Source organism: Typha angustifolia, chromosome 11, assembly GCF_048772165.1.
Source record: "Typha angustifolia cultivar Huaian chromosome 11, ASM4877216v1, whole genome shotgun sequence".
Lineage (NCBI taxonomy): Eukaryota > Viridiplantae > Streptophyta > Magnoliopsida > Poales > Typhaceae > Typha > Typha angustifolia.
In genome coordinates this window covers 12106258-12130141 of record NC_133249.1, presented here as the reverse complement: position 1 = coordinate 12130141, position 23884 = coordinate 12106258, and the positions used below count along the sequence as shown (strand labels likewise).

General features: G+C 36.5%; 2 protein-coding genes across 2 annotated transcripts; both read left to right on the top strand.

Moving 5' to 3' along the window:
- The first annotated feature begins 3640 nt into the window (after nucleotides 1-3640).
- Nucleotides 3641-7290, top strand: LOC140769449 (probable lysophospholipase BODYGUARD 3). The gene is made up of 4 exons (XM_073110128.1): nucleotides 3641-4364; nucleotides 4440-4774; nucleotides 4859-5064; nucleotides 6752-7290. Exons 1-4 carry the CDS (start codon nucleotides 3806-3808, stop codon nucleotides 7074-7076), a joined length of 1425 nt encoding a protein of 474 aa, XP_072966229.1. The 5' UTR covers nucleotides 3641-3805; the 3' UTR covers nucleotides 7077-7290.
- A 5790-nt stretch (nucleotides 7291-13080) lies between these two features.
- On the top strand, nucleotides 13081-15419 carry LOC140771134 (magnesium protoporphyrin IX methyltransferase, chloroplastic). Its single transcript, XM_073112545.1, has 2 exons — nucleotides 13081-14177; nucleotides 14901-15419. The coding sequence occupies exon 1, from the start codon at nucleotides 13120-13122 to the stop codon at nucleotides 14125-14127; it is 1008 nt and encodes a 335-aa protein (XP_072968646.1). The 5' UTR covers nucleotides 13081-13119; the 3' UTR covers nucleotides 14128-14177; nucleotides 14901-15419.
- Nucleotides 15420-23884: the final 8465 nt, after the last annotated feature.

Genomic DNA, 23884 nt, shown 5'->3' with positions numbered 1-23884 from the left:
ATCTGTAACATTTGAATCTTGTTCATCTGCACTCAAATATTTATTAGAAACTTCACTAGATAATAAAAAAAATAGTGAAAGCGATATACCTTTCTTCTCGATTAAAAATAGTCATCATCAAAATCATTAGTATCAAGTGGCTTGCAAAGTTTTGCCCTTTTCCTTAAAACGATTATAGCATTCATGAGCGATATGCTCATACCCTTGGCATTCATAACATTGAATTACTCCACCTTTATAATTACTTCTAGGTTTTCTTCGTTTACATTTATGATTTTTTAAAAAATCCTTAATCATTTTCATTAGAAGTCTTATCAATTCAATGCCAATTATCCTCATCATATTCTAGCATACATCCTATCTTTCTAACATAAATTTTTGGATCTATCTAACATTGGAGATTTATCAATATCTTCTCTTAAAAAATTCATCAACTAAAAGATCTTTCTCTAAGCTAAGAGAGCCTGCTCTGATACCAAATAAAAAAACTAAAGAACTTATGCGAATATTTAGGTATGCTATGATATTAATTAAAAAACAAAAAAAGTCCTAATATTATCTATTATACATTATCGATAATAGTATGCAGAAAATAAAGAATGAAACATCAAACACAAAAAATTTTACCTAAAAAGAAACTCCAAACCAGTAAAAATCTACAGATTGAAACCAATCACTAAAATCTATAGCAATTAACAAGAAACTTACAAATCACCCAGTGATTCCCATCACTCAATCTGTACAAACCTTGCTTGCTAGACCTAGTAACACACTGCTTCCCGTGATAGATTTCATACTACTCTAACCTTCATGACACTGTTTAAGTACTTCAATCACACTCTGACTTCAAATTAATCTTCTACTTCAATATTTTTTATCAAATATTTTGTAACTTGTTTATATGCTCATATATAAAATTTAGACATTTTACATGAATATAAATTATGTTTTAAAAAATAATTTATCAATTATATTAATACAAATAAAATCTAACACATGCAAAATTCTTCAAGAGAGAGACTTTTCCCTTACAAGAACAAGAGCCTCAATATATTTAGGGGTGTAAAAGAGCAGAGCCTAAGTGAGCCAGCTCCAATTTAGGCTTGGCTCAAAATTAAATTCGAGCCTTGTAACTTTGCTCAAGCTCGGCTCAGTTCAACTCTAGCCGAGCTTAGTCAAGCTAAACCAATCTTGAGCCAAGCTATAGCCTGAAGTGAGCCTATTATTAAGCCTTATTTAAGCCAAGCCGAACCAAACCAGATTGAGCCCGAGCTAACCCACAAATAAGCTATAAGAGGAGGATGATGACGAGGTGGTGGCTTGAGAAGGAAGACGAGCGCAGGGGGACTAATTGAGGAGAAAGATGAGCAAGAGGCAGCGACAGCTTGAAGAGGAGGAGGTGGGCCGACGATAGAGAAGGATGAGGCGATGGGCTGATGGTGGAGAAGGACAAGGTGATAAGCCGAGGAGGACGAGGCGACGGGCCAAGGAAGACAAGGTGGCAACTTGAGGAAGAAGGCGAGCACGGGGCAGCAACCTGAGGAAGATGAGCATAGGGCAACGTCCGGTGGCTTGAGGAGGAGGAGTTGGCTTGCCGAAGGAGGAGGAGGAGGAGAGCTGACGGTGAAGAAGGATGAGGCAATGGGTCGACGATGGAGGAGGAAGATTGGAGCGACCAAGCGAGTGAGGATTGAGGAAGCGCTAAGGAGATTTGTTCGGCTACATTTGGAAATTGGGACTTAGGAGAGGCTAGGGTTTCCAATTTGAGAATCCCTTATATACTGAGCCTATCGAGTCGAGCCTGAGTGAGTCAGCTCCCGATCAAGCTTTGCTCGAAATTGATTTCGAGCCTTCTAATCCGGCTTGAGCTTGACTCAGCTCTAGTCGGGCCGAGTCGAGCTCAAGCTTTTATATGAGCTAAGCCTGAGGCCGAACCGCTCATATATTTTGATAGCCCTAAATATATCTAGAGTTTACACCTAAGCTATATAAAACATTGAGAGTTATATCATTATCAGAAAAGGGAGTGTTAATCACGACAAGTCTGTCAGCAAGAGATTTGACGGAGTGCAGGAAGTCGACAACTAATTGGGAGTCACGTTGAGCAAGAAGAAGAGATTCCTTCAATTGCATCACACATGTGAGCAAAAGTGATTTGCATAGAGTCGAGAGATTTATCCACGCATCATGTGAAGTTTATACTGTGCCTTTATTTATCATTTTTTGAAAAGCTTTTTATGTGCATAATAATTTTTGCTTAGTAAATATTATTTCCCTTTTATCCTTTCTCAGCGAAAGATTATCACTCTAACGAAGTAGACTTTCACTAGTTTTGACCTTCCCAAACACTTGTGCAGTTATGAAAACTCTTTTCCCTTGTTTTTCTTTTTGATTCATTAGAAAAGCTCAATAATCTCTCTCTCTCTCTCTCTCTCTCTCTCTCTCTCTCTCTCTCTCTCTCTATATATATATATATATATATATCAATGATAGCACTAATTCCATGTTAATCATGTTAAATGATTATATTTCGTGTGGCCTTTATATTATGCCATGATAAAAACGCATTCTTGGGGCAATTCTAGATTGTTTGAGGTATATAATGTTCCAAGGGGCCCGATGGTTGACGATAAATATGCTCAATATAGAAATCTCTATACGTTTTCACACTTCCACACTCAATTCTTTTTTAGCATTGTTAACCGTGTCCTCATTAATTAAATGAGGTATAAACCTATCTTAAGATAACATAAGAAGTCGGTAGAATTTGGTTGGTGTGGTACTTATTTATCTCTCTTATATATAAATAAACACTCATTTATACACACTTTAGTTGTTTCTTAACAAGAGAGATAATATAATAGTTTATACATGTATTTAAGTAGACGTGTGTGAAAATGTTACACACAATGTAGTTGCCTCTTTATACTATCCAAAATAACGAATATATCCTTATAAAATAATAAATATAACATTTTACTATAACCTAATAAATATTATTATAAAGTATGAATAAAAAATACTATATTATAGAAAACTACCTTTACCAAAATAATTTTTTAACATCTATTTATTATTATATAGTATGCTTCATTACTGTTATTTTGAAAACAATTTTATATTATCATAATAATATATTTTTAGTGATAGTTTGTGTATAGATAAATTTTCTTTGTCTAGTTATATTAAATCTATAGAAATGATTCATCTCATAGGGGTAATATGGTAAGATGATATAAAAAAGAACCAACATCGTCTTAAAAATTTCTATCAATATCATATCCGTAATAATGTGTAAAAGAATTAATTAGTTCTTAACCTTCCTCCTAATCCGATGTTACCCATATCGGCAAGACTAGAAATTGAAGCACATTAACTTGGACGCAAAAGCCGTTCCAAACTAGCATTTGCTTCTTGGAAAACCAAATTCTCTTCGCTAGACGCCGAGCTCAACCACCAACTACCCTTCTTTTCCTACAGCCCAACAACCGTTTTAAATGTCACCAATTAATTTTTCTCTCCCTCTCTCTCTCCATTAAACCTTCCGTAATTAAACTAATCAAACCCCTCTCCACTCCAAGAAGCATCCACCTCCAACCTCGTTTAGCTCCTCCTTTATAAATCCCATTCCAGTACTGGGATTACTCAAACGTATAGCTCCTGCCTTCTTCTCCTACCTTACTACTTTTCTTCTTCTTATTTTTGCAAAGAACCCCACCAAACAAGCCAAATAAAGAGTAAGAAGACACGCCCCATTAACTCAAGCACTACTCCCACTTAGCCAAGGAGAGTAGTGTGGAAATTAATGGCTGGTGTTGGAAAGAGTAGTTGCAGTAGTAGTAGTAGTAGTAGTAGTAGTAGTAGTAGTATTACCCTCCTGGCTCTAGTCGGGAGGGCATTGAACATTGCGGTGAGCTTTGTTGTCTTCTCTTTTCTAGACGTGTTAGACGTCGTGCTCTGCATTGTCTACAAACTCATCGACTACTTCGTCGAGGCCGAGTGGAAGCCGTGCTACTGCTCGTCTTCTAAGAACACGATTGCGAGCAGCGGCGCGATGGTCGTGGCGAAGACCACCGGACCAAAAGTGCTTCGGCTTTGCTCTACCAGGCTTCAGTTGGAGGACATCTCCGATACTTTGTACGCCCGCCCGTCGGTCGTGAAGGAGGTCACGAGGACGGCAAGCTCCCCTGCTACCACTACGTTCACCATCAGCTCCGGCATTGCGGAGATGATCAAAGGTAAGATCGGCCGGCGCCGCCCCCTGCCGGATCCATGCTGGTCCGACTGTGATTGCAAGACTTGTAATTCCTGGAGCTCCAGTCCGAGCGGTTCCCACCTTTATGTGCACGTCGAGGAGCCAAAAGGTAACGCGTCACAGTGTACAAAACGTTTAATTGTGCTAGCAATCTGATTCATTTTGGGTGAACTTGATTATTAAGGCGGAGCAACTGCGGAGGAGGATGTAGTCTTCATCCACGGATTCATATCATCATCGTTATTCTGGACGGAGACGGTCTTCCCCGTGTTCTCGGAGGAAACAAAGTCGACCTACCGTCTGTTCGCCGTCGATCTACTAGGATTCGGCCGGAGCCCGAAGCCGGCCGACTCACTGTACACGCTCCGCGAGCACGTCGAGATGATCGACAAGTCGGTGCTCCAGCGGTACAAAGTCAAGTCCTTCCATATCGTTGCGCATTCTCTCGGCTCCGTTCTCGCCCTCGCTCTCGCCGTCAAGTACCCGGACGCCATCAAGTCACTGACTCTACTCGCGCCGGTACATTACTTCTAAGAATCTTTTTTAACTTAATAACTATTATAGATAGACAATAATAATAATACAGCGGAGCATTGGGTACAGCCGTACTTCCCAGTACCGAAGGGCATGGAAGGGGCGGCGTCGCAGTACGTGATGCGGCGGGTGGCGCCCCGACGGGTGTGGCCGGCGATAGCCTTCGGGGGGTCGATGGCGTGCTGGTACGAGCACGTGAGCCGCACCATCTGCCTGACGATTTGCAAGCACCACCGCCTGTGGGACTCACTCTTCAAGTTTCTAACTCGGAATAGGTACGGCAGCCGGCCACTTATTAGCGACACACTTCGCTATCAAATTAATGTAATCGCATCATATGATGTTAGCTTAGTATTTATGGTAAGTGCATGAACTTTTTTTAACTTTTTCTAGGGCATCATTTAGTGCGACGATAAGGCTTAAAAACGCACAAATATTTTCCCATATGCCAACCTGCTTTTATTAGGCGGTGAGATACTAGATGTTATTGGTTAGGACCCCACTTAACTTATTTATATATCCATATAAGAATCTCACGTAAAAGAGGAGGACCAATTAAAATGCCATTAATTTTGTAACTTGCTCTATAACTATATGGAGCGGTGAGGGCGGCTATTGAATTGTACACATCTATGCATGCAACAGTGATGCATGTATTATGACTGTTTGTGATATTTATAATTAGAATAAGCACGAGTTGTATTAACTATAATTATAATTAGGATCCATTAAGATGCCATTCGTTTTGTAACTAGCTCTATAACAATATGGAGCGGTGGGGGCGGCTGTTGAATTGTACACATCTATGCATGCAACAGTGATGCATCTATTATAATTGTTTGTGATATTTATAATTAGAATAAGCACGACTTGTATTAACTTGTTAATTAAAAATCGTTTTGCACACCAACTTTTTCACCCAATTTATGATATGTGGGACCAAATCACGTGGGTTATACGTGTAAATGGGTTATAAATTAAATTAGAACTATTCTTATTACTATATCATCCATTCATGTTAACTGTGAACAACTATGTTCATCCTATGAAATAGTTAGGAAGGTAGGGGAATGCAAAAGGGCATTGGTTAAATAGGTGGAGTCTATTCTTGCCATAGCGATACATGGAGAGGTGACTAATAAGTTGCTTCCACAAGAGAGAGGAGTTGAGTGTGGTCTTGTCAAATGTGAATATCAATGGACTTCTCTACAACACCTCACTCTACCTACAAGCTAAAAGTGCAAATAATGCACATGAAACTTGAGACCTAAGTCAAACATCCTATATAGTGCAAGTTATTTATTAAAGAGAAACTTGGCACTCACTTTCCTATATGTAAATATTGTGCATCCTTAATGGCTTGTTCTTTTGTGGTCGGCTACTTTTTACATTATTCATTCTCATATTATTCTTCATCAAGAATAGTTTCTATAGTCAATAAGGAAATTCATCTATCAAGTTTTTTCTTTTTGTTTCGAAGGATAACAATATGAGACAACGTTACAGGAATTTACTCTACAGAACTAAATAAATCCGGTTATACTTTACTGGATTGTTATACTTTACTGGATTACATGACATGCACGTACAAAATTCTTATTTACTATCTACAAATTTCATGAAAGCATGGTTCAAAGTTTTGATTTTGATTAGTTTTAGTTTTAACTCTTAGATAAAATAAATAGTTTAAGCTAAAATAATATAATTTTAGCCTATTATGATCCAAAAATAAATATTAAACTAAATATCTTTGATAGTTCCGGTCATAATCAATGAGTTTCACCTTTCGTTAAGTTTTGGTTATTACTGTTTCATCTCGGGTAAAACTTCAAACCATGCTGCTAAGTAAAGCCAAAATTCATTTTCTTTTTTCATACAAATGATGTAAATGAATCTAATTAGTTTCTATCTAATCCAGGTAAGTTTGTGCATTAATGAGACATTTCTAATATATTGATGCAGGATGAAGACCTACTTGATTGAAAGCTTCATGTGTCATACTCACAATGCTGCATGGCACACTTTGCACAACATCATTTGTGGGAGTGCAACAAAAATGGAGAATTATCTTGACATAGTAAGGGATCGACTGAGTTGCAACATCACAATATTCCATGGCCAGAAGGATGAGCTCCTTCCTGTTGATTGTTCTTATGCAGTTGGGTCCAAAATACCTAGGGCTCGTGTTAAGGTCTTTGATAAGAAGGATCATATCACAATTATAGTTGGCCAAGAGAGGGTTTTTGCTAAAGAGCTTGAAGATATATGGAAGAATAAGAGGGCTTAAGTGAAAGCTTGGAAGTGTGCAAATCTCTGTCGTCAATGGAGAGCTCTAGGGATTGTTGTGCTAGGAGCACTCTTATTTCTGTATGTTGTCTCATGTTCATTGTTCAAGTGTGAAATATGTAATGATATGAATATTACATGGAAAGATATAGAATGTTATGTTTTCACATGTATTCTCCTTATCATTTGTAGGAGTATGTTGGTGGTTGTTTGGCTTCATGTATCTAAAAGAAGTAGAACGTATGAAGTATAATATGAAGACCAGTTTTTAATTTATGGATCCCATGAAATATCCTTTCCAGTGGCTTAAGGAAGGCTCGTATGCTGCATCTTTTTATTTCACATATTTAAGATATATTATTTTGTAGTGTTATATGAGAAGTTAATATAAATAAAAATGTTATATCTTTTATCTTTTCTTCCTACTAAAGATTGAGAGAATGTGTTTTAATATTCATATCTAAAACTAGCTCACCTTCTGTTTCTAACATTGTTTCTTGAAATGAGAGAGTTTCACTTTCAAAGAATCAAGGTGAATATTTAGATATGAATGAGCAATGGCACATTTTTATGGCGACGGACAGCTTCACTTCCTCGAAATGAGAGAGTTTCACTTTCAAGGAGTTATTCTTTTTCTTTGTATTAAGTGTAGAATGAATTGCTATTCTTCTTCTTTGTCAACCAAAATATTTAAGTGAGATATGCTCATCCCTTTCTTGGGTAGTGACCTAATCTCCAATTTCTGTGCAAAGTTGAAAATAGAAAGTAAAAATTTGTCACTCTTCGGTTTTTATTTTACTTACCCAAACACAAAAAAAGTGAAAGAAAGTTGCACTTTCTAAGTATGACTTTATAAATAATATGAGCCGAAATTATGGTCTTTGGTATATACATTTTTTTTTTAGTTTTTAATGTAGCAAAAATGAGTCTTTTTGTTTATTTGTGCGCATCTCAGTATGCATTTTATTATAAAGAGATATACATTTAGTATAAAAAATAAACATATTCAATTTTAAGAGATCAATATTATAATTAATAAAACTCCAAAAAAATTTATTCAAATATCCTCGAAATTAGTCATCGTAAAGAATTTTTATATTTTACTTTACATATGTTGATATAGTTTCCCAAATATACTAAGTAAAACGGAATATATAACATAAAAAAGGAATATATATAAAACTTTGTTTACATTAATTTCTAATCAAATAATATAAATAATGCATCGCAACTCTCTAAAGACAAGTAAATTACCCATGTAATATGCTTAACATTTTGGGTGTTTTTTTCACATAATTGCCACCGAAAACCAGTTATTATATTACGACGTGATATAAGAGTTCATATAATGTTTCTGTTTATAGGGACATTTCTGATAGACTACCTAATAACTATTTCTCATGGTGGCATTTTTGATGGACTAGCTAATAATTTAATGATCAAAATGGTATGTAGGGAAAATATAATTTAATAGCCGCGTCATGTAATAATGTATATGTTAAAAATAACAAGTGATTAAGTAGTATATAGACTATTTTAATCCAATCAAAACATAATTACTGATTGAAATATCTACTTTAGCAATTTAATTAACAAAATAAAATTAAAAGAATTAGAAAGACCTACCCTCTCACAAAGGGATTCTCGTTTATTATTAAGCATGTTAGAGGGATCTACCCTATAATCGAAACTGAGATTGTGTAGATAAAAAAGAGAGAAGAGAATATTTGAGAATATTTTAAGAGACCCGATAGTAGTATCTAGTAGGGGATTAGATATTAGATCTCAATTGACTAGTCATTTGAATCCATCGTATGAGAATTATTAATGCCAATCTACCATCCTAATAATCTAACCCCTAGTACCAAATTCCTCTTTTGTTATCTGTTCTCACAATGTGACTACACGAGATTGTTGTCCCTCCTTTATTTTATTTTATAGGGAATGTTCAAATTATACTTTATATTTTTAGTTTTTTTTTTTTGGATTTTGTAATAGAGCCCTCTATTTTTTTCTATAATTTTTATATAAAATTTGAGTTAATTTAAGGATTAATTACGTTGACACTTCCTAAACTATATCCAATTTTTATAGAAACCCCTAAAAATTTTTCAGTTACAATATCACATCTAAATTTTAGGCCAAAGTGAAACAGATAATGATGGTGACGAAAAATACATAATGACTAACTATACCCCTAATTAATATATCATAATATTATTAATTTTTAAATTAAAATAGTAAATAATTTACTCTCTTCTTTCTCCCGTCTCCGCTAGTTCTACCTTCGTAGGCATCAGGTGGCGCGTGAGAGGGAAGGCGATAGTAGCAACACAGTAGCAAGCTCGCTCGCAGTGGAGACATGCTACCCACACTTGAAGAGGTAGAGAATAGAAGCTAGAGAGGGAGGGAGAAGGGAAGGAAGAATAAAAATGAGGGTGGTGATAGTGAAGAGGAGGAGAAAAAGATGATTGAATGTAATAATAAGAAAAATTAAATTTTTATTAGAATATTTTTTACCTAATTTAATTAATGAGTCGTATAAAGAGTACAAGGGTATTTAAGTTATTTGGAATTAATTACGTCTGATATAATTGCCACGTAAGTTAATTTATCTCATTTTTCTAACAATACACTGAAAGAAGGATGACATTGAAATTTTTCTAAAGTTTAGGGATGATATTGTAACATAAAATAATTTAGGAGGTTCCTAAGAAAATTGGGTATAGTTTAGGGAGTGTAGATATAATTAACCCTTAAATAGAGCTGTCAAAATAAAAAGCAGCTCGAGTTTGGCTCGACTAAAGCTCGAGTTTGATAACTCAAAAATAATTTCGAGCCGAGCCTAAGCTGGAGCCAACTTGTTTAGGCTCAACTTGATAAGTTCGGTATAAAAGGGTTTCTTACAAAACCATAATTCCAAATCTCAAGTCAGAAAACCCTATCTCAAATTCAAAGTCTACCTTCTCCTCCTCCTTCTGTAATAGTAAGCACTTGCTCGTCCTCCTCAAGCTGCTGCTTTGTCTCCTTCCACCAAGCCAATGCCTCCTCCTGCCCCTTCAGTGATGGCAAGCCGCCTCCTCCTCCCCCTTTAGTGACGGCAAGTCGCCTCCTCCTCTCCTTTCAGCAACAGCAAGCCGCCTCCTCCTACTCCTTCAGCAATGGCAAGTCGACTTCTCTTCCTTTGGCAAAGGCAAGCCCCGTGCTCGTCCTCCTATATGCTACCGCCTCCTCCTCCATCAGCTTGATCTGGCTTGATCCATCTCGATCTAACTTGACTTGAATGAGGCTTAATAATAGGCTCATTTTAGGGTTGAGCTCGACTCGGGCTTGGTCTAGCCTGGTCTAACCTAGTCGAGCCCAACTCAAGTTGAGCTAATTTGAGCCTGAGTAGAATTATAAGGCTCAAAAATAATTTTGAGCTGAGCTTGAGCTAGAGTTGGCTTGCTCAGGCTCCACTTGTTTACACCCATACCCTTAATTTAACCTAACCATTTTCAAATAGTAGGTTATCAACAAACAAATATTAAGATAAAAATATAAAAAGTCTTATATTACCTTCTTTTCTCATTTCCAATTTTATTCGTGGGTTATAACCCAAATCTTAGTCATTTCCTTTATCCCAAGCTATGAGGGAGACGAAGAATTGAGGGAGCAATAGGGCAATGGATAAGGAAGGAGTAAGAGGAGGAGAGACATAGTTTAGAAGAAGAGGAGGAGGAAGAAGGGAAGTAGAGGCACAGGAGGTTTGAGTTGGCATGGGAGGAAGGGTTTATGAGGATGAGGAGGGGGGAGGAAATGGATTGATGGGATTTCAAGGGGAGGGAAGATGGCGGCGCGCTCATGGTGGGAGGAGGGGAGCTCGGTTGAGATGGTGCTCGACGTTCACAATGGCCATGCCGAAATTAGGACATGTTGCTGTTGTAGTTTAGGAACATTAAATTTCTGATAAAATATGATAGAAGAGATATAATATTGACCAAAAATTAATGTGATTTACATGGGGAAGAGGATTTTGATTTGGGTGATTAAATCTAGAAGAGATCTTTAGCTTGGTGAGGTGAATTAGGGTGGAGTATAGTTTAGAAAGAGTTTGGCTAATATGGGTCTAAATTCTAATTTTTTAAAAGGTATTTTATCAATTTAAGTATAATTACATAAATTATATAACATTATTAAGATCGATCAATTAATGAAAATAATATTCAGGTTCATATAAAATTACATAAAAAAATATATGGGTCGAGTTACAAAATCTTCGATGATGAGGTATTAATTAGAAAATAGAGAAATATAGAGTATGATTTAAAATTTTCCCTATTTTATATTAAATACTAGTCTTTCAAAATTTAAATCCATCAATCGGATTTATATACGAAAAAACCATTTGAAGGCTAAATTTTATATTAGAAAAAAAATGTAGAGATAGTTATGATAGTTTGAAACTTTCCAATGGTAAGACTCTTTCTCCCCAGTCTTCACCATGACATATTTTGATTCTTCTACTACAAACCTTTCAATTATGGGAGGTTGGGATCAAGCATAGGATACAATGTATATATTTGTACGAAAATGACCATTAATTTGCATGCATGCATACATACATATATCTTGTCGGCAAGAGTTAGCACTAACTTTATTGTTTGTCACACTCATTGCCAAAGCTTTGACATTGGTTGTAAGATAAACCCATCAACCATGTACTAAGTTGAGAAGAAACATTTATAGCACTATAGCTGCATGTCAAGTGTGATGGGCATGCAGAGAGTGAGGTTTACTTGCACGAATTGAATTCCAACACTAAATCGGAATGGCGATCCAAGATTAACATGTACGTCATGCATGGGAGCTTTCAGAACATCGTCACAGTTGTTTGAAATTGACTGTGCATGCTTATTAAGTCCGAGTGGAGGAGTAAATGGAATGCTGTCGGTGACAACTGACATTATCGGAGTTACGTGATGCTCACTGATGTTGATGATCACATGGGGAGTTAATTCTTTCGGAATAATTTTAAGTTCATTTTTTTTTTACTCATATATGTAGTTAGTTAATATGGTGTTAAAATTCAGATCTGGATCGATATAAATGTAAGAAAATTTTGAAAGTTTATATGGTCGTAGCTTCGTGAATTATAATTTTATGTGAATCCGACATTCGGAATAAAAAGTTAAAAATATAAAAGTATTAAAAAATCAGAACGAGACAGAACGGTAAATTAATTTGGTTCGACTCTAATTGATTTAATTTAACGCATGTAGTCAGATGATAATGAAATGAAAATTAATTTAGCTCAAGACGATCTATATCCATATTTTTAAAATTCCTATGTTACCCTCAACAATGGTCATAACTGAGCTCATGTGCAATGGTTTCACTGACGATTACATATTTTAAGTTCCAAACTATGTCAATGGATACGTAGATTGTTCTCTCGGTAAGCAACAAGTATTATAGTTAATTTAGAAATATAATTATGAATGGTAATACTAAGGGTCGCCATGGGCCTGGGGTTTACCGTAAGGTTGATAGAATATTCGGGCCGGGCCGGGCCGGGCCGGATTCGGCCCATGGACGGGAAAAAGCTTTAAAAGAATTGTTCTTAAATATGGATAACGGATGCTTTAAAATAGGAATCGGTAAACTTTGAGGACAAACCTAACCGTTGGAGACTATGAAGATTTAATATAGATGTCGGGTTGGGCTTGGGGTTCAGGTTTCAGGCCGAGCTATCCCGGCCCAATTGGTCTCGGGTCGGGCTCGGGTCGGAGGATAAATTGGGCTTGGGCCGGGTTATGGCCTGAAAAATTCTGGAGGGTTATTCGCCTGCCAGCATTACTCCCAACAACGCCCACAATTTTTCGTCCCTCACTAGTCACTCCACTAGTCTACTCTGTAGCAAGAGTTGTCTCTGCGCTAGAGCCTAGAGGCTTATCCAACCTTATCGGAAATCTTATTCCTTCGGACCAGAAACGAAATAAACAAAATAATAAAACCAATATAAAATTTTATTAAACACCAAAAATAGGAGAAGAGGAAGAAAGATGCAAGCAATGGCGCTCGCCGCGGTCCCCTCCTCCGCCACCCCCAGTACCCCCACGGCCACCTCTTCCGCCTACCGCCACCACCAGCACCACCATCATTTCTCCTTCTCCCCTCTCCCTCCCCCTCGCTCGCCTTCGACTCGTACCCTCGCCCTTCCCTCCGCCGCTGCCGACGTCCTCCCCTCCCTCAACACCGCGGCCCCCGCCGCCCTCGCGGCCGCCGCGGCCCTCACGGCGGCTCTATCCCTCTCCGACCCCGACCGCCGCCGTCGTAAGCAGGCCGCCGAGGCTGGCGGCGACGACAAGGAGGCCGTGAAGGCCTACTTCAACTCCACAGGCTTCGACCGTTGGCGCCGCATCTACGACCCCTCCTCCTCCGACGTCAACCGCGTCCAGCTCGACATCCGCCTCGGCCACGCCCAGACCGTCGACGCCGCCCTCCGCCTCCTCCGCGACGCTGGTGGCCTCGCTGGCACCACCGTCTGCGACGCCGGCTGCGGCGTCGGCTCCCTCTCCATCCCCCTCTCCCGCGAGGGCGCCATCGTCTCCGCCTCCGACATCTCCGCCGCCATGGTCGCGGAAGCCCAAAAACTAGCCCAAGAAGCCGCGTCCCAAGAGCCCCCCAATTCCCCCTTTCAAATTCCCAAATTTGAAGTGAAAGATCTCGAGAGCCTACAAGGCAAGTACGACACAGTCGTCTGCTTGGACGTCTTGATACATTACCCGCAGGAGAAAGCAGAGGGGATGATCGCGCACTTGGCGTCTCTGGCCGAGAAGCGGCTGGTGCTCAGCTACGCGCCCAAGACGTTCTTCTACAACTTCTTGAAGCGGGTCGGCGAGTTGTTCCCGGGGCCGTCGAAGGCGACCAGGGCGTACCTGCACGCCGAGAGGGACGTCGAGGAAGCGCTGAAGAAGGTCGGGTGGCGAGTGACGAATAAGGGGTTTATATCTACGCAGTTCTACTTCGCTAATCTCATCGAAGCCGTGCCGGTGGGATCCCCGCAGTAGGGAGAGTAGGGAGGGGATGGAGGTGTTAGCTTTGCAGCACTTGTTGAGAGGTATGTATGTATGCATGTCTTTGGTTATATGGTGAGAATTTTTTTGGCTTGAAATTTTTAGTTAGTTGATAATTTGGAGGTGTTAGCTTGTAGTACTTATTGAATCATTATATCAATTCCAATTACTCTGATAATTTGCATATCATAAATTGTTCTTGTGTAACGATTTAGATTATACACTGAATAAATTTGATTCTAAAAGCTTTCTGATGAAGGGAAGTTAATATCTAAGATTCTCAATCCAAAACAGAAGGTTTATATCATTTGTTCCTAAGCAAACTGAAGTTTCTAATTTGACTTACGTCCAATACTACAACCAAGTGATACTCGGATAGAAGCGGTTCAAGCACCCACCCACCCATGTAAAATGAACATTTTGGATGAATTTATAGATGTTTACAAATGTAAACGTCAATAAAAGAAAAGAAGGGAAACTTGTGGAAATTTTGAATTTCATAGTTATATACTCTTGTGAACTTTACAGAATCTCATGACAAACAAAGGAAATTTAACGTTAATGGTTAGCATTACTGAGAAGCTTAAACAATAGGCTTGGGAGTCAGATCTGAACCTTAACTTCTACTGATTCAGAATACTAGGCTTTCAGGATTATGGGTACTACTAAGTACTAATGATCTTTATCATCCTTACTAATAACTTACCATGTTCTTTTCTGAGGATTCAGATTAGTTTAACTGTGTATCGCTGGCAATTACTAAGCAGGTGGAAGTGCTCTCTATTGCTATTCAGGAAAGTTCTAACAAAGACATCTGGATAGTGGTAAAGGTTTTCCAAACATGCCCTTGTTGGCTTGTTGCATTTGATAAATCTTGCCAATATTCTTTTAAGTAGTCGAAGGAAGACATTGTACTTGTCTGCTGAGGCTTGTTGGCCTACAGATTTATCAATTTGAAATAGTCAGTTAAATCCATGCTTGATTCAGTTTGACATATAGTTTCATTGTCAAGGGGCTGTTAAAAGTCTCATTCTTCTATCATGATTGTTGGGGGCATCTATGTGGATCTCTCAAGCTAGCATTTTGTGATAGAACATAGAAGCAAGCTATATAAAATCTCATTACTGGTTGAGTGGTTGTCTTAATCAAATTAGGAATTAGTGTCTTAATTAACTTTTAGAAGACTAATTCTCATTCTTGCAGCAAGGGTTTCCTAAACCTGTAAAAAGGATCCTGGATTGTATAATCGAAGCACTGAATTGTTGAAAAAGGACTTGTTTTTATTAGCTGAGCTTCTTTACTCTGGCTCATTCCTGTCCTATGATAGACATGGAATTTTGGTTGCTGGATTCATAATATCCTCTTCCATAAGTTTAGTTATTACTTTCTTTTTTTACTTCATTGAAGCTTATCTCTTGAAATAAACTCTACTGGTATTAAAAAAAAGTTGGATTTTTTTATCTTTTTTTCATTGATTCTAAATCAATTGTAGCCGAAACCTTTGGCAGTGTGTTTGAGGTAAAAGTGTATTGTTCTTATATCTGACAGCAGCAACATTGGAAGCATTAGTGAGGAGTTTGCTGAAAGTCTTGAATAAAGACTATGGTGATTATGTACAGCATATATTAAGTTGAAGAGTAAGAGAATGTTCAGAAGAAGTAAAAATAGTTTCAAATTGACATTGAGGAATGGACAATAATAAAGGTTATTCTTAAGTATTGGACTATAAAATGGGGATTCAGTGCAGGCTAGTGTTGCATGCTAGTGCATCGATCATGCACATTTAACAAACTTGATCGTGCTTGAAATCGAATACAGGGGCCCTATGAGATTAGGGTGGATGATCACACTGAATCCCAACCTTTGCCCTATGTGCCAAGTAGAAATTTTAATGCTATGCTTACAAATAGTTTAGAAATACTCTACAAATAAAATAATGTGTTAACTTATTAGTCTTAATGGTTTCTCTCTTTACCTCACAATCATCTCGAACAATACAAATATTTACATTTGCACAGTTATTAAATTTTTGTGTTTTATATTTATGAGTAAGCCTTTATACTATCAAGAAGTTAGCTGATAATATATTTCAACCATTTTCTGAAGGCTATCATTAGATTATAGTGATACAAAGTCATAAATGGTTATTATTGTGATTGATTACAGTATCTCATGATTATCATATGAGTGAGATTAGGATTTGTTCATATTATGATTAATTGCAATATCTCAAGAATTGGAGACAATATCTCTCGTTTACTATATAAGCAATATTATTATTCACTTGACGTATCTGACGTTATTAGGATAAAGATTACAATTTGCTTGGCATATCTTACACTATTCTTTTTCCTTAGATTAATTGATAGTATAGATATTTTATGAGGGTTTCTTCAGTGTAATAGAATTAATATTTTATCAATCAATTTAATGAAGATTTAACTGTTTAGATCTTTAAGGATATAATAGAAATGAAAGATATTACCGGTTCAGTAGGTAATTTTTTTTAGATATATAATCTTGCACATTATTTTTTAACAATTATATTATTTTAATATTTTATTAAGTAAAAGACATATATATCATTAACTGAGAGTAATGTATATATATCAAAATAAGGGTATTGATGTCTATTATAATTAACTTGATGAAAATTTAATTATTTTTTATCTTTTTGATTATTTTTGATTATTTACATATATCTCCCATTAGTTTAAGATTGATTTAAATTAAATTTTAATAGATAGAGATAGAGAATTATATTTAAATTGAAGTTTATCTCCAAATAATCAAATCTAAATTATTTAATATTATTAAATGATATCTTCTATAATTAAGGCATAATTATATTTAAGAGAGAAATCTCAACGGAAGAAAAACAAACGTGTAGAGCGTTTATTCCGTAACGTAAAGTTAATTGTTTATCAATCACTTTGATGAAGATCTAATGGTTAAGATCTTCAAGGGTATAACAAGAAAATTAGAAAGTTAAGCACACATAATTAATCTTCTTAACTAATATATTTTTTTCCTTACGTAATGTTGTTTTGGAACCGGTACCGGGTATGAAAACTAGCTATTATAGCCGTTGGATTAAGATTATAATTTTTAAAGTTGCATTGAAGTATTTGCCAAATTTTATACCTTTTTTAGTTTTTCATATAGCTGTATATATATATTGATGTAACCATGCTATGAGAATACATCAAAGGAGCATATCTATAGCACACGCTTGCCTGACTAGCTTCATACCTTGCTTCGCATATCTTTCTTGCTTATTTGCCTTGATTCTTAATATGGTGACAAATTTTGAACCAATAATTATGTCTTCCATCATAGACTCTCCAAACTCTAAGAATTGGTTCATAGTTGTGAATCCTGTGACTGATCTTTCAAAACTCTCAACACGCGATACATTAGGTATCTTGTAGTCTTAAATACTACTAGATAGGGGTGTAATATGCCGAGCTTGAGCGAGCTGAGCCTAGCTTGTCTTAGCTCGTGCTTGAGATGAGCCTAACAATATCGTGTAACGATTACTTTTCTAACTCCACGATCATTGAGTCCAAATCCGAAGACGAAATTAAATTTTGACTCATGACCAGAAAGTTGGGATTACCACGGATCTCTAAAGTTAAGATGTAATTCTAGATCAAAAGATTAGATGGTAGAATACTTTTTTGGATTGAGATAAATTCAGGATGAAGAAGGAATCTATTGGGATTGATCGTGGAATGGGGAGGCCAAAGAGGCGTGGTGGTGATCTGCTTAGAGTTGTAAGGTGGTGGAGATGGCAATAGTGGAGCAATGAAGATCTTAGATGATGGCTAGGGTTTCAAAGCTTGGAGGTAGTCGAACAAGGAGGAAAGAGACGATCTTGCAAATTAACATCAACAATCTAAGATAATTATTCATATGCATACCACATCTATCTATAGGTGGTATCTTGGCTCGACTAGATTTGACAATAGGATAGAACATGCTCGAGTCCTATTGCCCAACATAAGTAAAATAATGAAATAAAACACCTAGACTAGAGTTCCTCACTGTTAGGCATTAGAACGCCCTCAAACGCCTAATTTATTTTCTAGCTCTCAGGTAAATGAGTTCGAACAATATTCAGGGTATTTGAACGCCTCATCCCGAGTAAGCAAACAAACTATTAGCTAACTATTACATATAAGGATGATTCCTAACTCTTTCTTTTCCAATGTGGGACTAAATATCTTTAACTATTTCAGATTTAAGTGTATTACCAACTATGCTCCGCATATTATAAGCACCATCAAGCTTCTCTCCATACTGGTTTCATTAGCATCCCGCCTTCATGGCATCTTCAAATTGCTCTAAAAAAGATGGCATCTTCAACCTTCCACCTTCATGCCATCTCTAATTCCTTCAAATGCTCTCACTATCGCCCTCCCCTCTACAAAGATTTGAAGATTTCTATCAAGTTATCTATCACTATATTCTTCCCCACTACCTAAACTATCGTAAAAAATACTGAACTCCAATCTAAAGATTTGGTCATAAAAAATAATCTTTTGGGAGGAAGGAAAAAAATATGGTTCATATATTAGAGAGAGAGAGATGTTGGGCGAAAGCAACTTCGCCCATGGTTGAGCTCGTGATCAGATTCAATGAAGTTGGGGCAGATCCATTATTGTTGGAGGAGGAGAAAGAAAATCTATTGCTGCTGGAGAAGGAAAAAGATAGTTTGAACAGATCCATTATTGTTAGAGGAAGAAAAAGAAGAGTTAGGGGCAATAAAGGAATTTCAAAAGAATAAATATTTAATTTTTACTTTGTCATTCAACAATCCCACCATTATAAGTGGAGGGGTAATTTAGTCAATATACCGATTTCGTCAACAGACATTAGGGAGATGAGTTATTTCTGATAGTTTAGGAAGTCGGTGTATACAAGAATAAAGTTTAGAAGAGTCATTATAAAAAATAATGATAGTTCAGGAGGTGAAAATAAAATTATTTTTATCACAAAATGATCATAGCATCATTTATGACCACACTAGTATTGAAATCCACAACAAAATAAAGTTGTCTAGATGATATTTTCGTAACGTTGCCCGCTTATGAAGTTTTCAAAAGCACATGCCCATTTACCTCTTGGGATGTATCCTAGCTGCTACTTGTCTCATTAACAGAACACTATTTTCAATACTTTGATCACAAATCGCATAAGAATATTTTAATATTATTCCTAGTTCCAATCATTCGCGTATTTTTGGTTGTTTATGCTATGTCAAACGCTTAAATCACGTTTGTTTGGTAGTTACATCTCTATCTCTATGTGTATTTTTTTAGTTTATTACTGTCAGATAGGGCTGTCAAAAAAGCTCAGTCTGCTCGTGAGGCTTGTGAGCTCAGCTTAAGCTCTAAATGAGCCAAGCCAAGCCAAGCTAGAGTTAGCTTGCTCGAGCTCGGCTCGTATAGACTCGATATATAATGTGCAAGATAATATTATATATATATATTAAAATAAAAGTGTAAATAGCATATAGCATAGTTGATTAAAGCAGCTCTTATTAACCCAGCCTTTTTCACCTCTCGAGCCGAGCCAAGCCGAGCCTTGCACCTACCGTCAGACGAAAAATCTCACCGTGATATAACTTAGAATAAAAAAAAGTTGTTCTAGGTGTCTCACCTTTGTTGAACGTGTTTTCTCGTTGCAACAAATTTCTACTCCTACATCATTACAAGTTGTCACTCCTGCATGGATGCATAATACAATAACGTCGCCTATCACCACTTTCCTATCTGACATAACAAGCCCACTCTCACCTCCAACATCACATTTACCAACTACATCACCGTCTATTACTTTATCTAACTTCTTCCAACATTTCGCACTCATCACCACGATGCCCCAAATGCACCATCACTTACCTATCCCGTTGAAAAGATTTATGCCCAACTCCTTCAGAGTCCCTCACTCCTTCCATGCTTACCAAGCACTATTTAATATTTATTCTCTTTATAATTTAATCTCTTATAAAAGAATTATTCTAGTTATTTTGCTTCTCTTTCTTCTTTATCTAAGCAAATTGACACTATATTATATTCTCAAGTGGTGCATCATCCTCATTGGTGTGTTGGTATGTCATGCCTCTATCTAGGCAAAACAAGTACGGGTACTAAGTATATATGTTAGATTTTTAGTATTGACAAATATGTATAAAATATTCTAAGTATATATATATATATATATATATATATATATATATATATATATATATATATATATGAACATATATATAAGTTTTGATAAGATTTGGTTCGAAGATTTTCAAGATTTGAAGTATTTAAGTAAGGGCGTTTGAAGTGACAAACTTTGTAGATCGTTCGAGTTGTTCGAAGATATAGAGGAGTAATTTTGGCTATTCGGACACACCTAGAGGCCATTCAAAAAAGGTCAACTTGTAAATGAGGCACAAACTTTTGTAAAATCTAAGATTTCGTGCAACTTATTTTGACTTAGATTTAGTTTTATCTTTATGATATAAGGGTTGTGATGCTCTAATCTTAGAGTACGTCGATCATTGCTTTGAAAAAAAGTTTTTGAAGAAACAAAGTTTTTAACAACAAAGGTTTTGATAATCTTCTACATTAAAAGGATTTGTCTTAAATATCATAAAAATGGAAGATCAATAACAAAGGTTACTGGGATTAAAAATCAATCACCAAAAATAGTGAATCACGGGGTCTAACAATTAAGACTGTGTCAAACAAAGTCATGGGAATCAATATGTTGTTTTGTAAGTCAGTCTTGTAAACTGCTATATTTATTTAATAATTGTTGAGTTTGGATCTATAGTATTTTACCCATTTAAGGGTTTTTTATATAAAAATCTTGGTGTTCATATTTGCTTAATTCATTGATTATACATATATTTTAATTGTATTTATACATGTGTATATATATATAAGTGATAATATTTGGTTTGAAATTTTTTGAGATTTGAAGCATTTAAGTCAGTGCGTTCAAACACATTCTATGAATCGTTCGAAGTCATTCGAAGATACAGAGGAATGTTTTTGGCTGTTCAAACGAGGTCGACTTGTGTTCAAAGGGGCCACAAAACTTTGCGAAATCTAGGATTCCGTTAGACCTATTTTGACTTGGATTTGGTTTTATTTTAAGGATAATTCATTTTTCACTCTCTGAACTATTATCCATTTCCATAATAACTCCCTAAACTTTTTTAGAGTACACACTAACTTTCTTAAACTATTAGAAATACCTCACCCTCTGATATCGTTGATGGATCAGTGAATTGACCAAATTGCTCCTCCCCTCCCCTTCCCAACTTATAATGGCAAAATAGGTATGTGGCTTAGCTAATATTAAATATTTTATATTTTTTAAAGTCCTTCATTGCCTCCATTAAAGTTAGAAAAGGAGGTTCGAAGCCTTCACCCTTTGTTGTTCATTTATTCCTCCATCATCTCAAGTAAGCTTGCCAAAATGAGGAGTTTCCATGGTGTAACTTGATTCCCAGGGAGGAGGAAACAAAGATTTGAAAAGCTACTATTTTTCTTCTATTTTGGGTTGTCTCCTTTTATTTGGTTTTTTTTTTAAGGTTCTCTTACATGGGTTGGTGGGTGGGGATTAGGAGCTCCATTGGGATGCTTTAATGGTGGAAAAAAAAGTTTGGGGCCAAAATTATTGAGAGAAAAAAAAGTTTTTAAGGTCTATATGATTGATATGAGGAGATGAGATCGGGTTAGTTTTCATTTGAAAATCTAAAAAAAGATAGGAGAAAGGGTCTATATAATACTATAGCTTGAAGAACAAATAGGAGTTTTTTTAATGGAGGTTAGAAATTTTAGAGAATTGGGTGGGATGTTGTAGAAATTTGGAAAATATGATGGGATCTAAGGGTATTTTCGTCATCATAAAAGCTTCTTTTGAGTTGTATATGAGTTACACATGCATATCAGGGTATTATTGTCATATTATTGTCACATGATCATCACATGATAATTTATGAATAGAAATATGTAATAGAACCCTAACATAAGGGATCAAGTAAGATATTTTTGATAATTCAGAAGGTTATTGTGTACCAAAATAAAGTTTAGAGGGTCATTGTGAATATTGGTGATATTTTAGGGGGTGAAAAAGAAATTGACTCTTATTTTAATTAGGTATATAAGAGTTAGGATGCCCTAACTATAGAGTAGTGTCAATCATTGCTTTGAGATGAAGTTTTTGAAGAACAAACTTGTTCAGCTACGATGGTTTTGATCATCTTCTACATTGAAAGGATTCGTTTTAAGAGTCACCAAGATGAAAGATTAATCTTGAGAGTTACTGAAAAGCAATGAATGACGGGGTTTGGCTATTAAGATTGTGTCAAACAAAGTCGTAGGGATCGACAAGTTATTTTATAAGTTAGTTTTGTAAATTGTTAATATTATTAGTAATTGGTTCAAATAGGTTACTAAAAATAAAATTTCATGCGAATGGTTCCATTAAACAGTATAAACCACGATTGATTGGCAAAGGTTATATACAGATTGAAGGATTAGACTATTATAGTACTTTTGTTGTTGTAGCTGCACGGTGATATCCAATTGGGTGACTATTATAGTACTTTTGTTGTTGTAGCTGCACGGTGATATCCAATTGGTTTCTTCACCAATTGGATATTACAATGTCTTTCTTCATGGTGACATTAATAAAGAAGTCTATGTGACTTTTCCAATGAGATATTGCCATAAAGGAGAGACTAAGTATGTCGTCTCCATGAGTCGCATTACGGTCTCAAACACACATCTCATAATATTTTCTCCAATCTCTCTTTTATTCTTTTTAATGCTGAACTTATTTGATCAAAGGCAGATGATTCCTTATACTTAATTCTTCACATGGTAATTCTTTTACAATTGTTGCTATAGCAAAAACTCAGTGCTTATTGCCAAGAAATAACATTACAAGTATTGATCATCTCAAGATGTGAAAACTGTCTCGACCGGCTACTCGAGGGTCATTACGGGTTGGGTCTCGACTAGAGGAGTGGTTTTGGTCGTAGGTTGGGTCTTCTCTCCACCTCCCTTAGGGTTAAAAGTTGATAATCATGCCTGAGTTGTTTTTGCCATGGCCGGCAGACCTAGTGGCACAAGTGGGTGCTGTTGAGTCACGAGGACTATCATTAAGGCTTGGATAGCTTTTCGATCCTTTGGGAGCTCTCGGCAGCAAATCTAGCAGCCTCCCTCGATGATTCTGTCAATGAGTCCACGAACTCTACCAACGCCTTTGCCTATGCAGGTGGTTCATCGACTATAGTAATTGATTGCGTCGAGGAATCTCCCAGTTGGATGGAGACAAGTCCTTGATTCGCCATAAGTGTTTCTTCCTCATTCATCTTCTTCAATCTCATGCTAACCATCAACCGATGAACACTAGCTCTGATACCACTATTACGAACTAGGTCTTCATCGATCTGGATGTAAGAAAATTATGAGAGTTTTATTCGTGGTAGCTTCATGAGTTACGGATCTACTAATAGCTTTCATTTCACTTGAACCTGAGGTTGGATGAAAAGATAAAAATAAAATAGTGAAGAAAGGTCAAAATGGGATAAAAGTGGAAATATTCAACGTTATGGCAGTCATCGGAGGGTGGCAGACGGCCAAGGGTGGTGGTAGACTATCGTAAAATAAGGTAGCTTATGAAAGAAGATGATGGCTAGAGTTTGAATGTTTTGAATGGATCTAAGATTATGATC

Bases quoted from the DNA above. Each gene is read 5' to 3' on its own strand.
- LOC140769449 (XM_073110128.1), top strand. From the start codon at position 3,806: ATGGCTGGTGTTGGAAAGAGTAGTTGCAGTAGTAGTAGTAGTAGTAGT. The intron at 4,365-4,439 runs GTAACGCGTCAC...TTGATTATTAAG, and splicing joins GCACGTCGAGGAGCCAAAAG to GCGGAGCAACTGCGGAGGAG. The intron at 5,065-6,751 runs GTACGGCAGCCG...ATATTGATGCAG, and splicing joins AAGTTTCTAACTCGGAATAG to GATGAAGACCTACTTGATTG.
- LOC140771134 (XM_073112545.1), top strand. From the start codon at position 13,120: ATGCAAGCAATGGCGCTCGCCGCGGTCCCCTCCTCCGCCACCCCCAGT.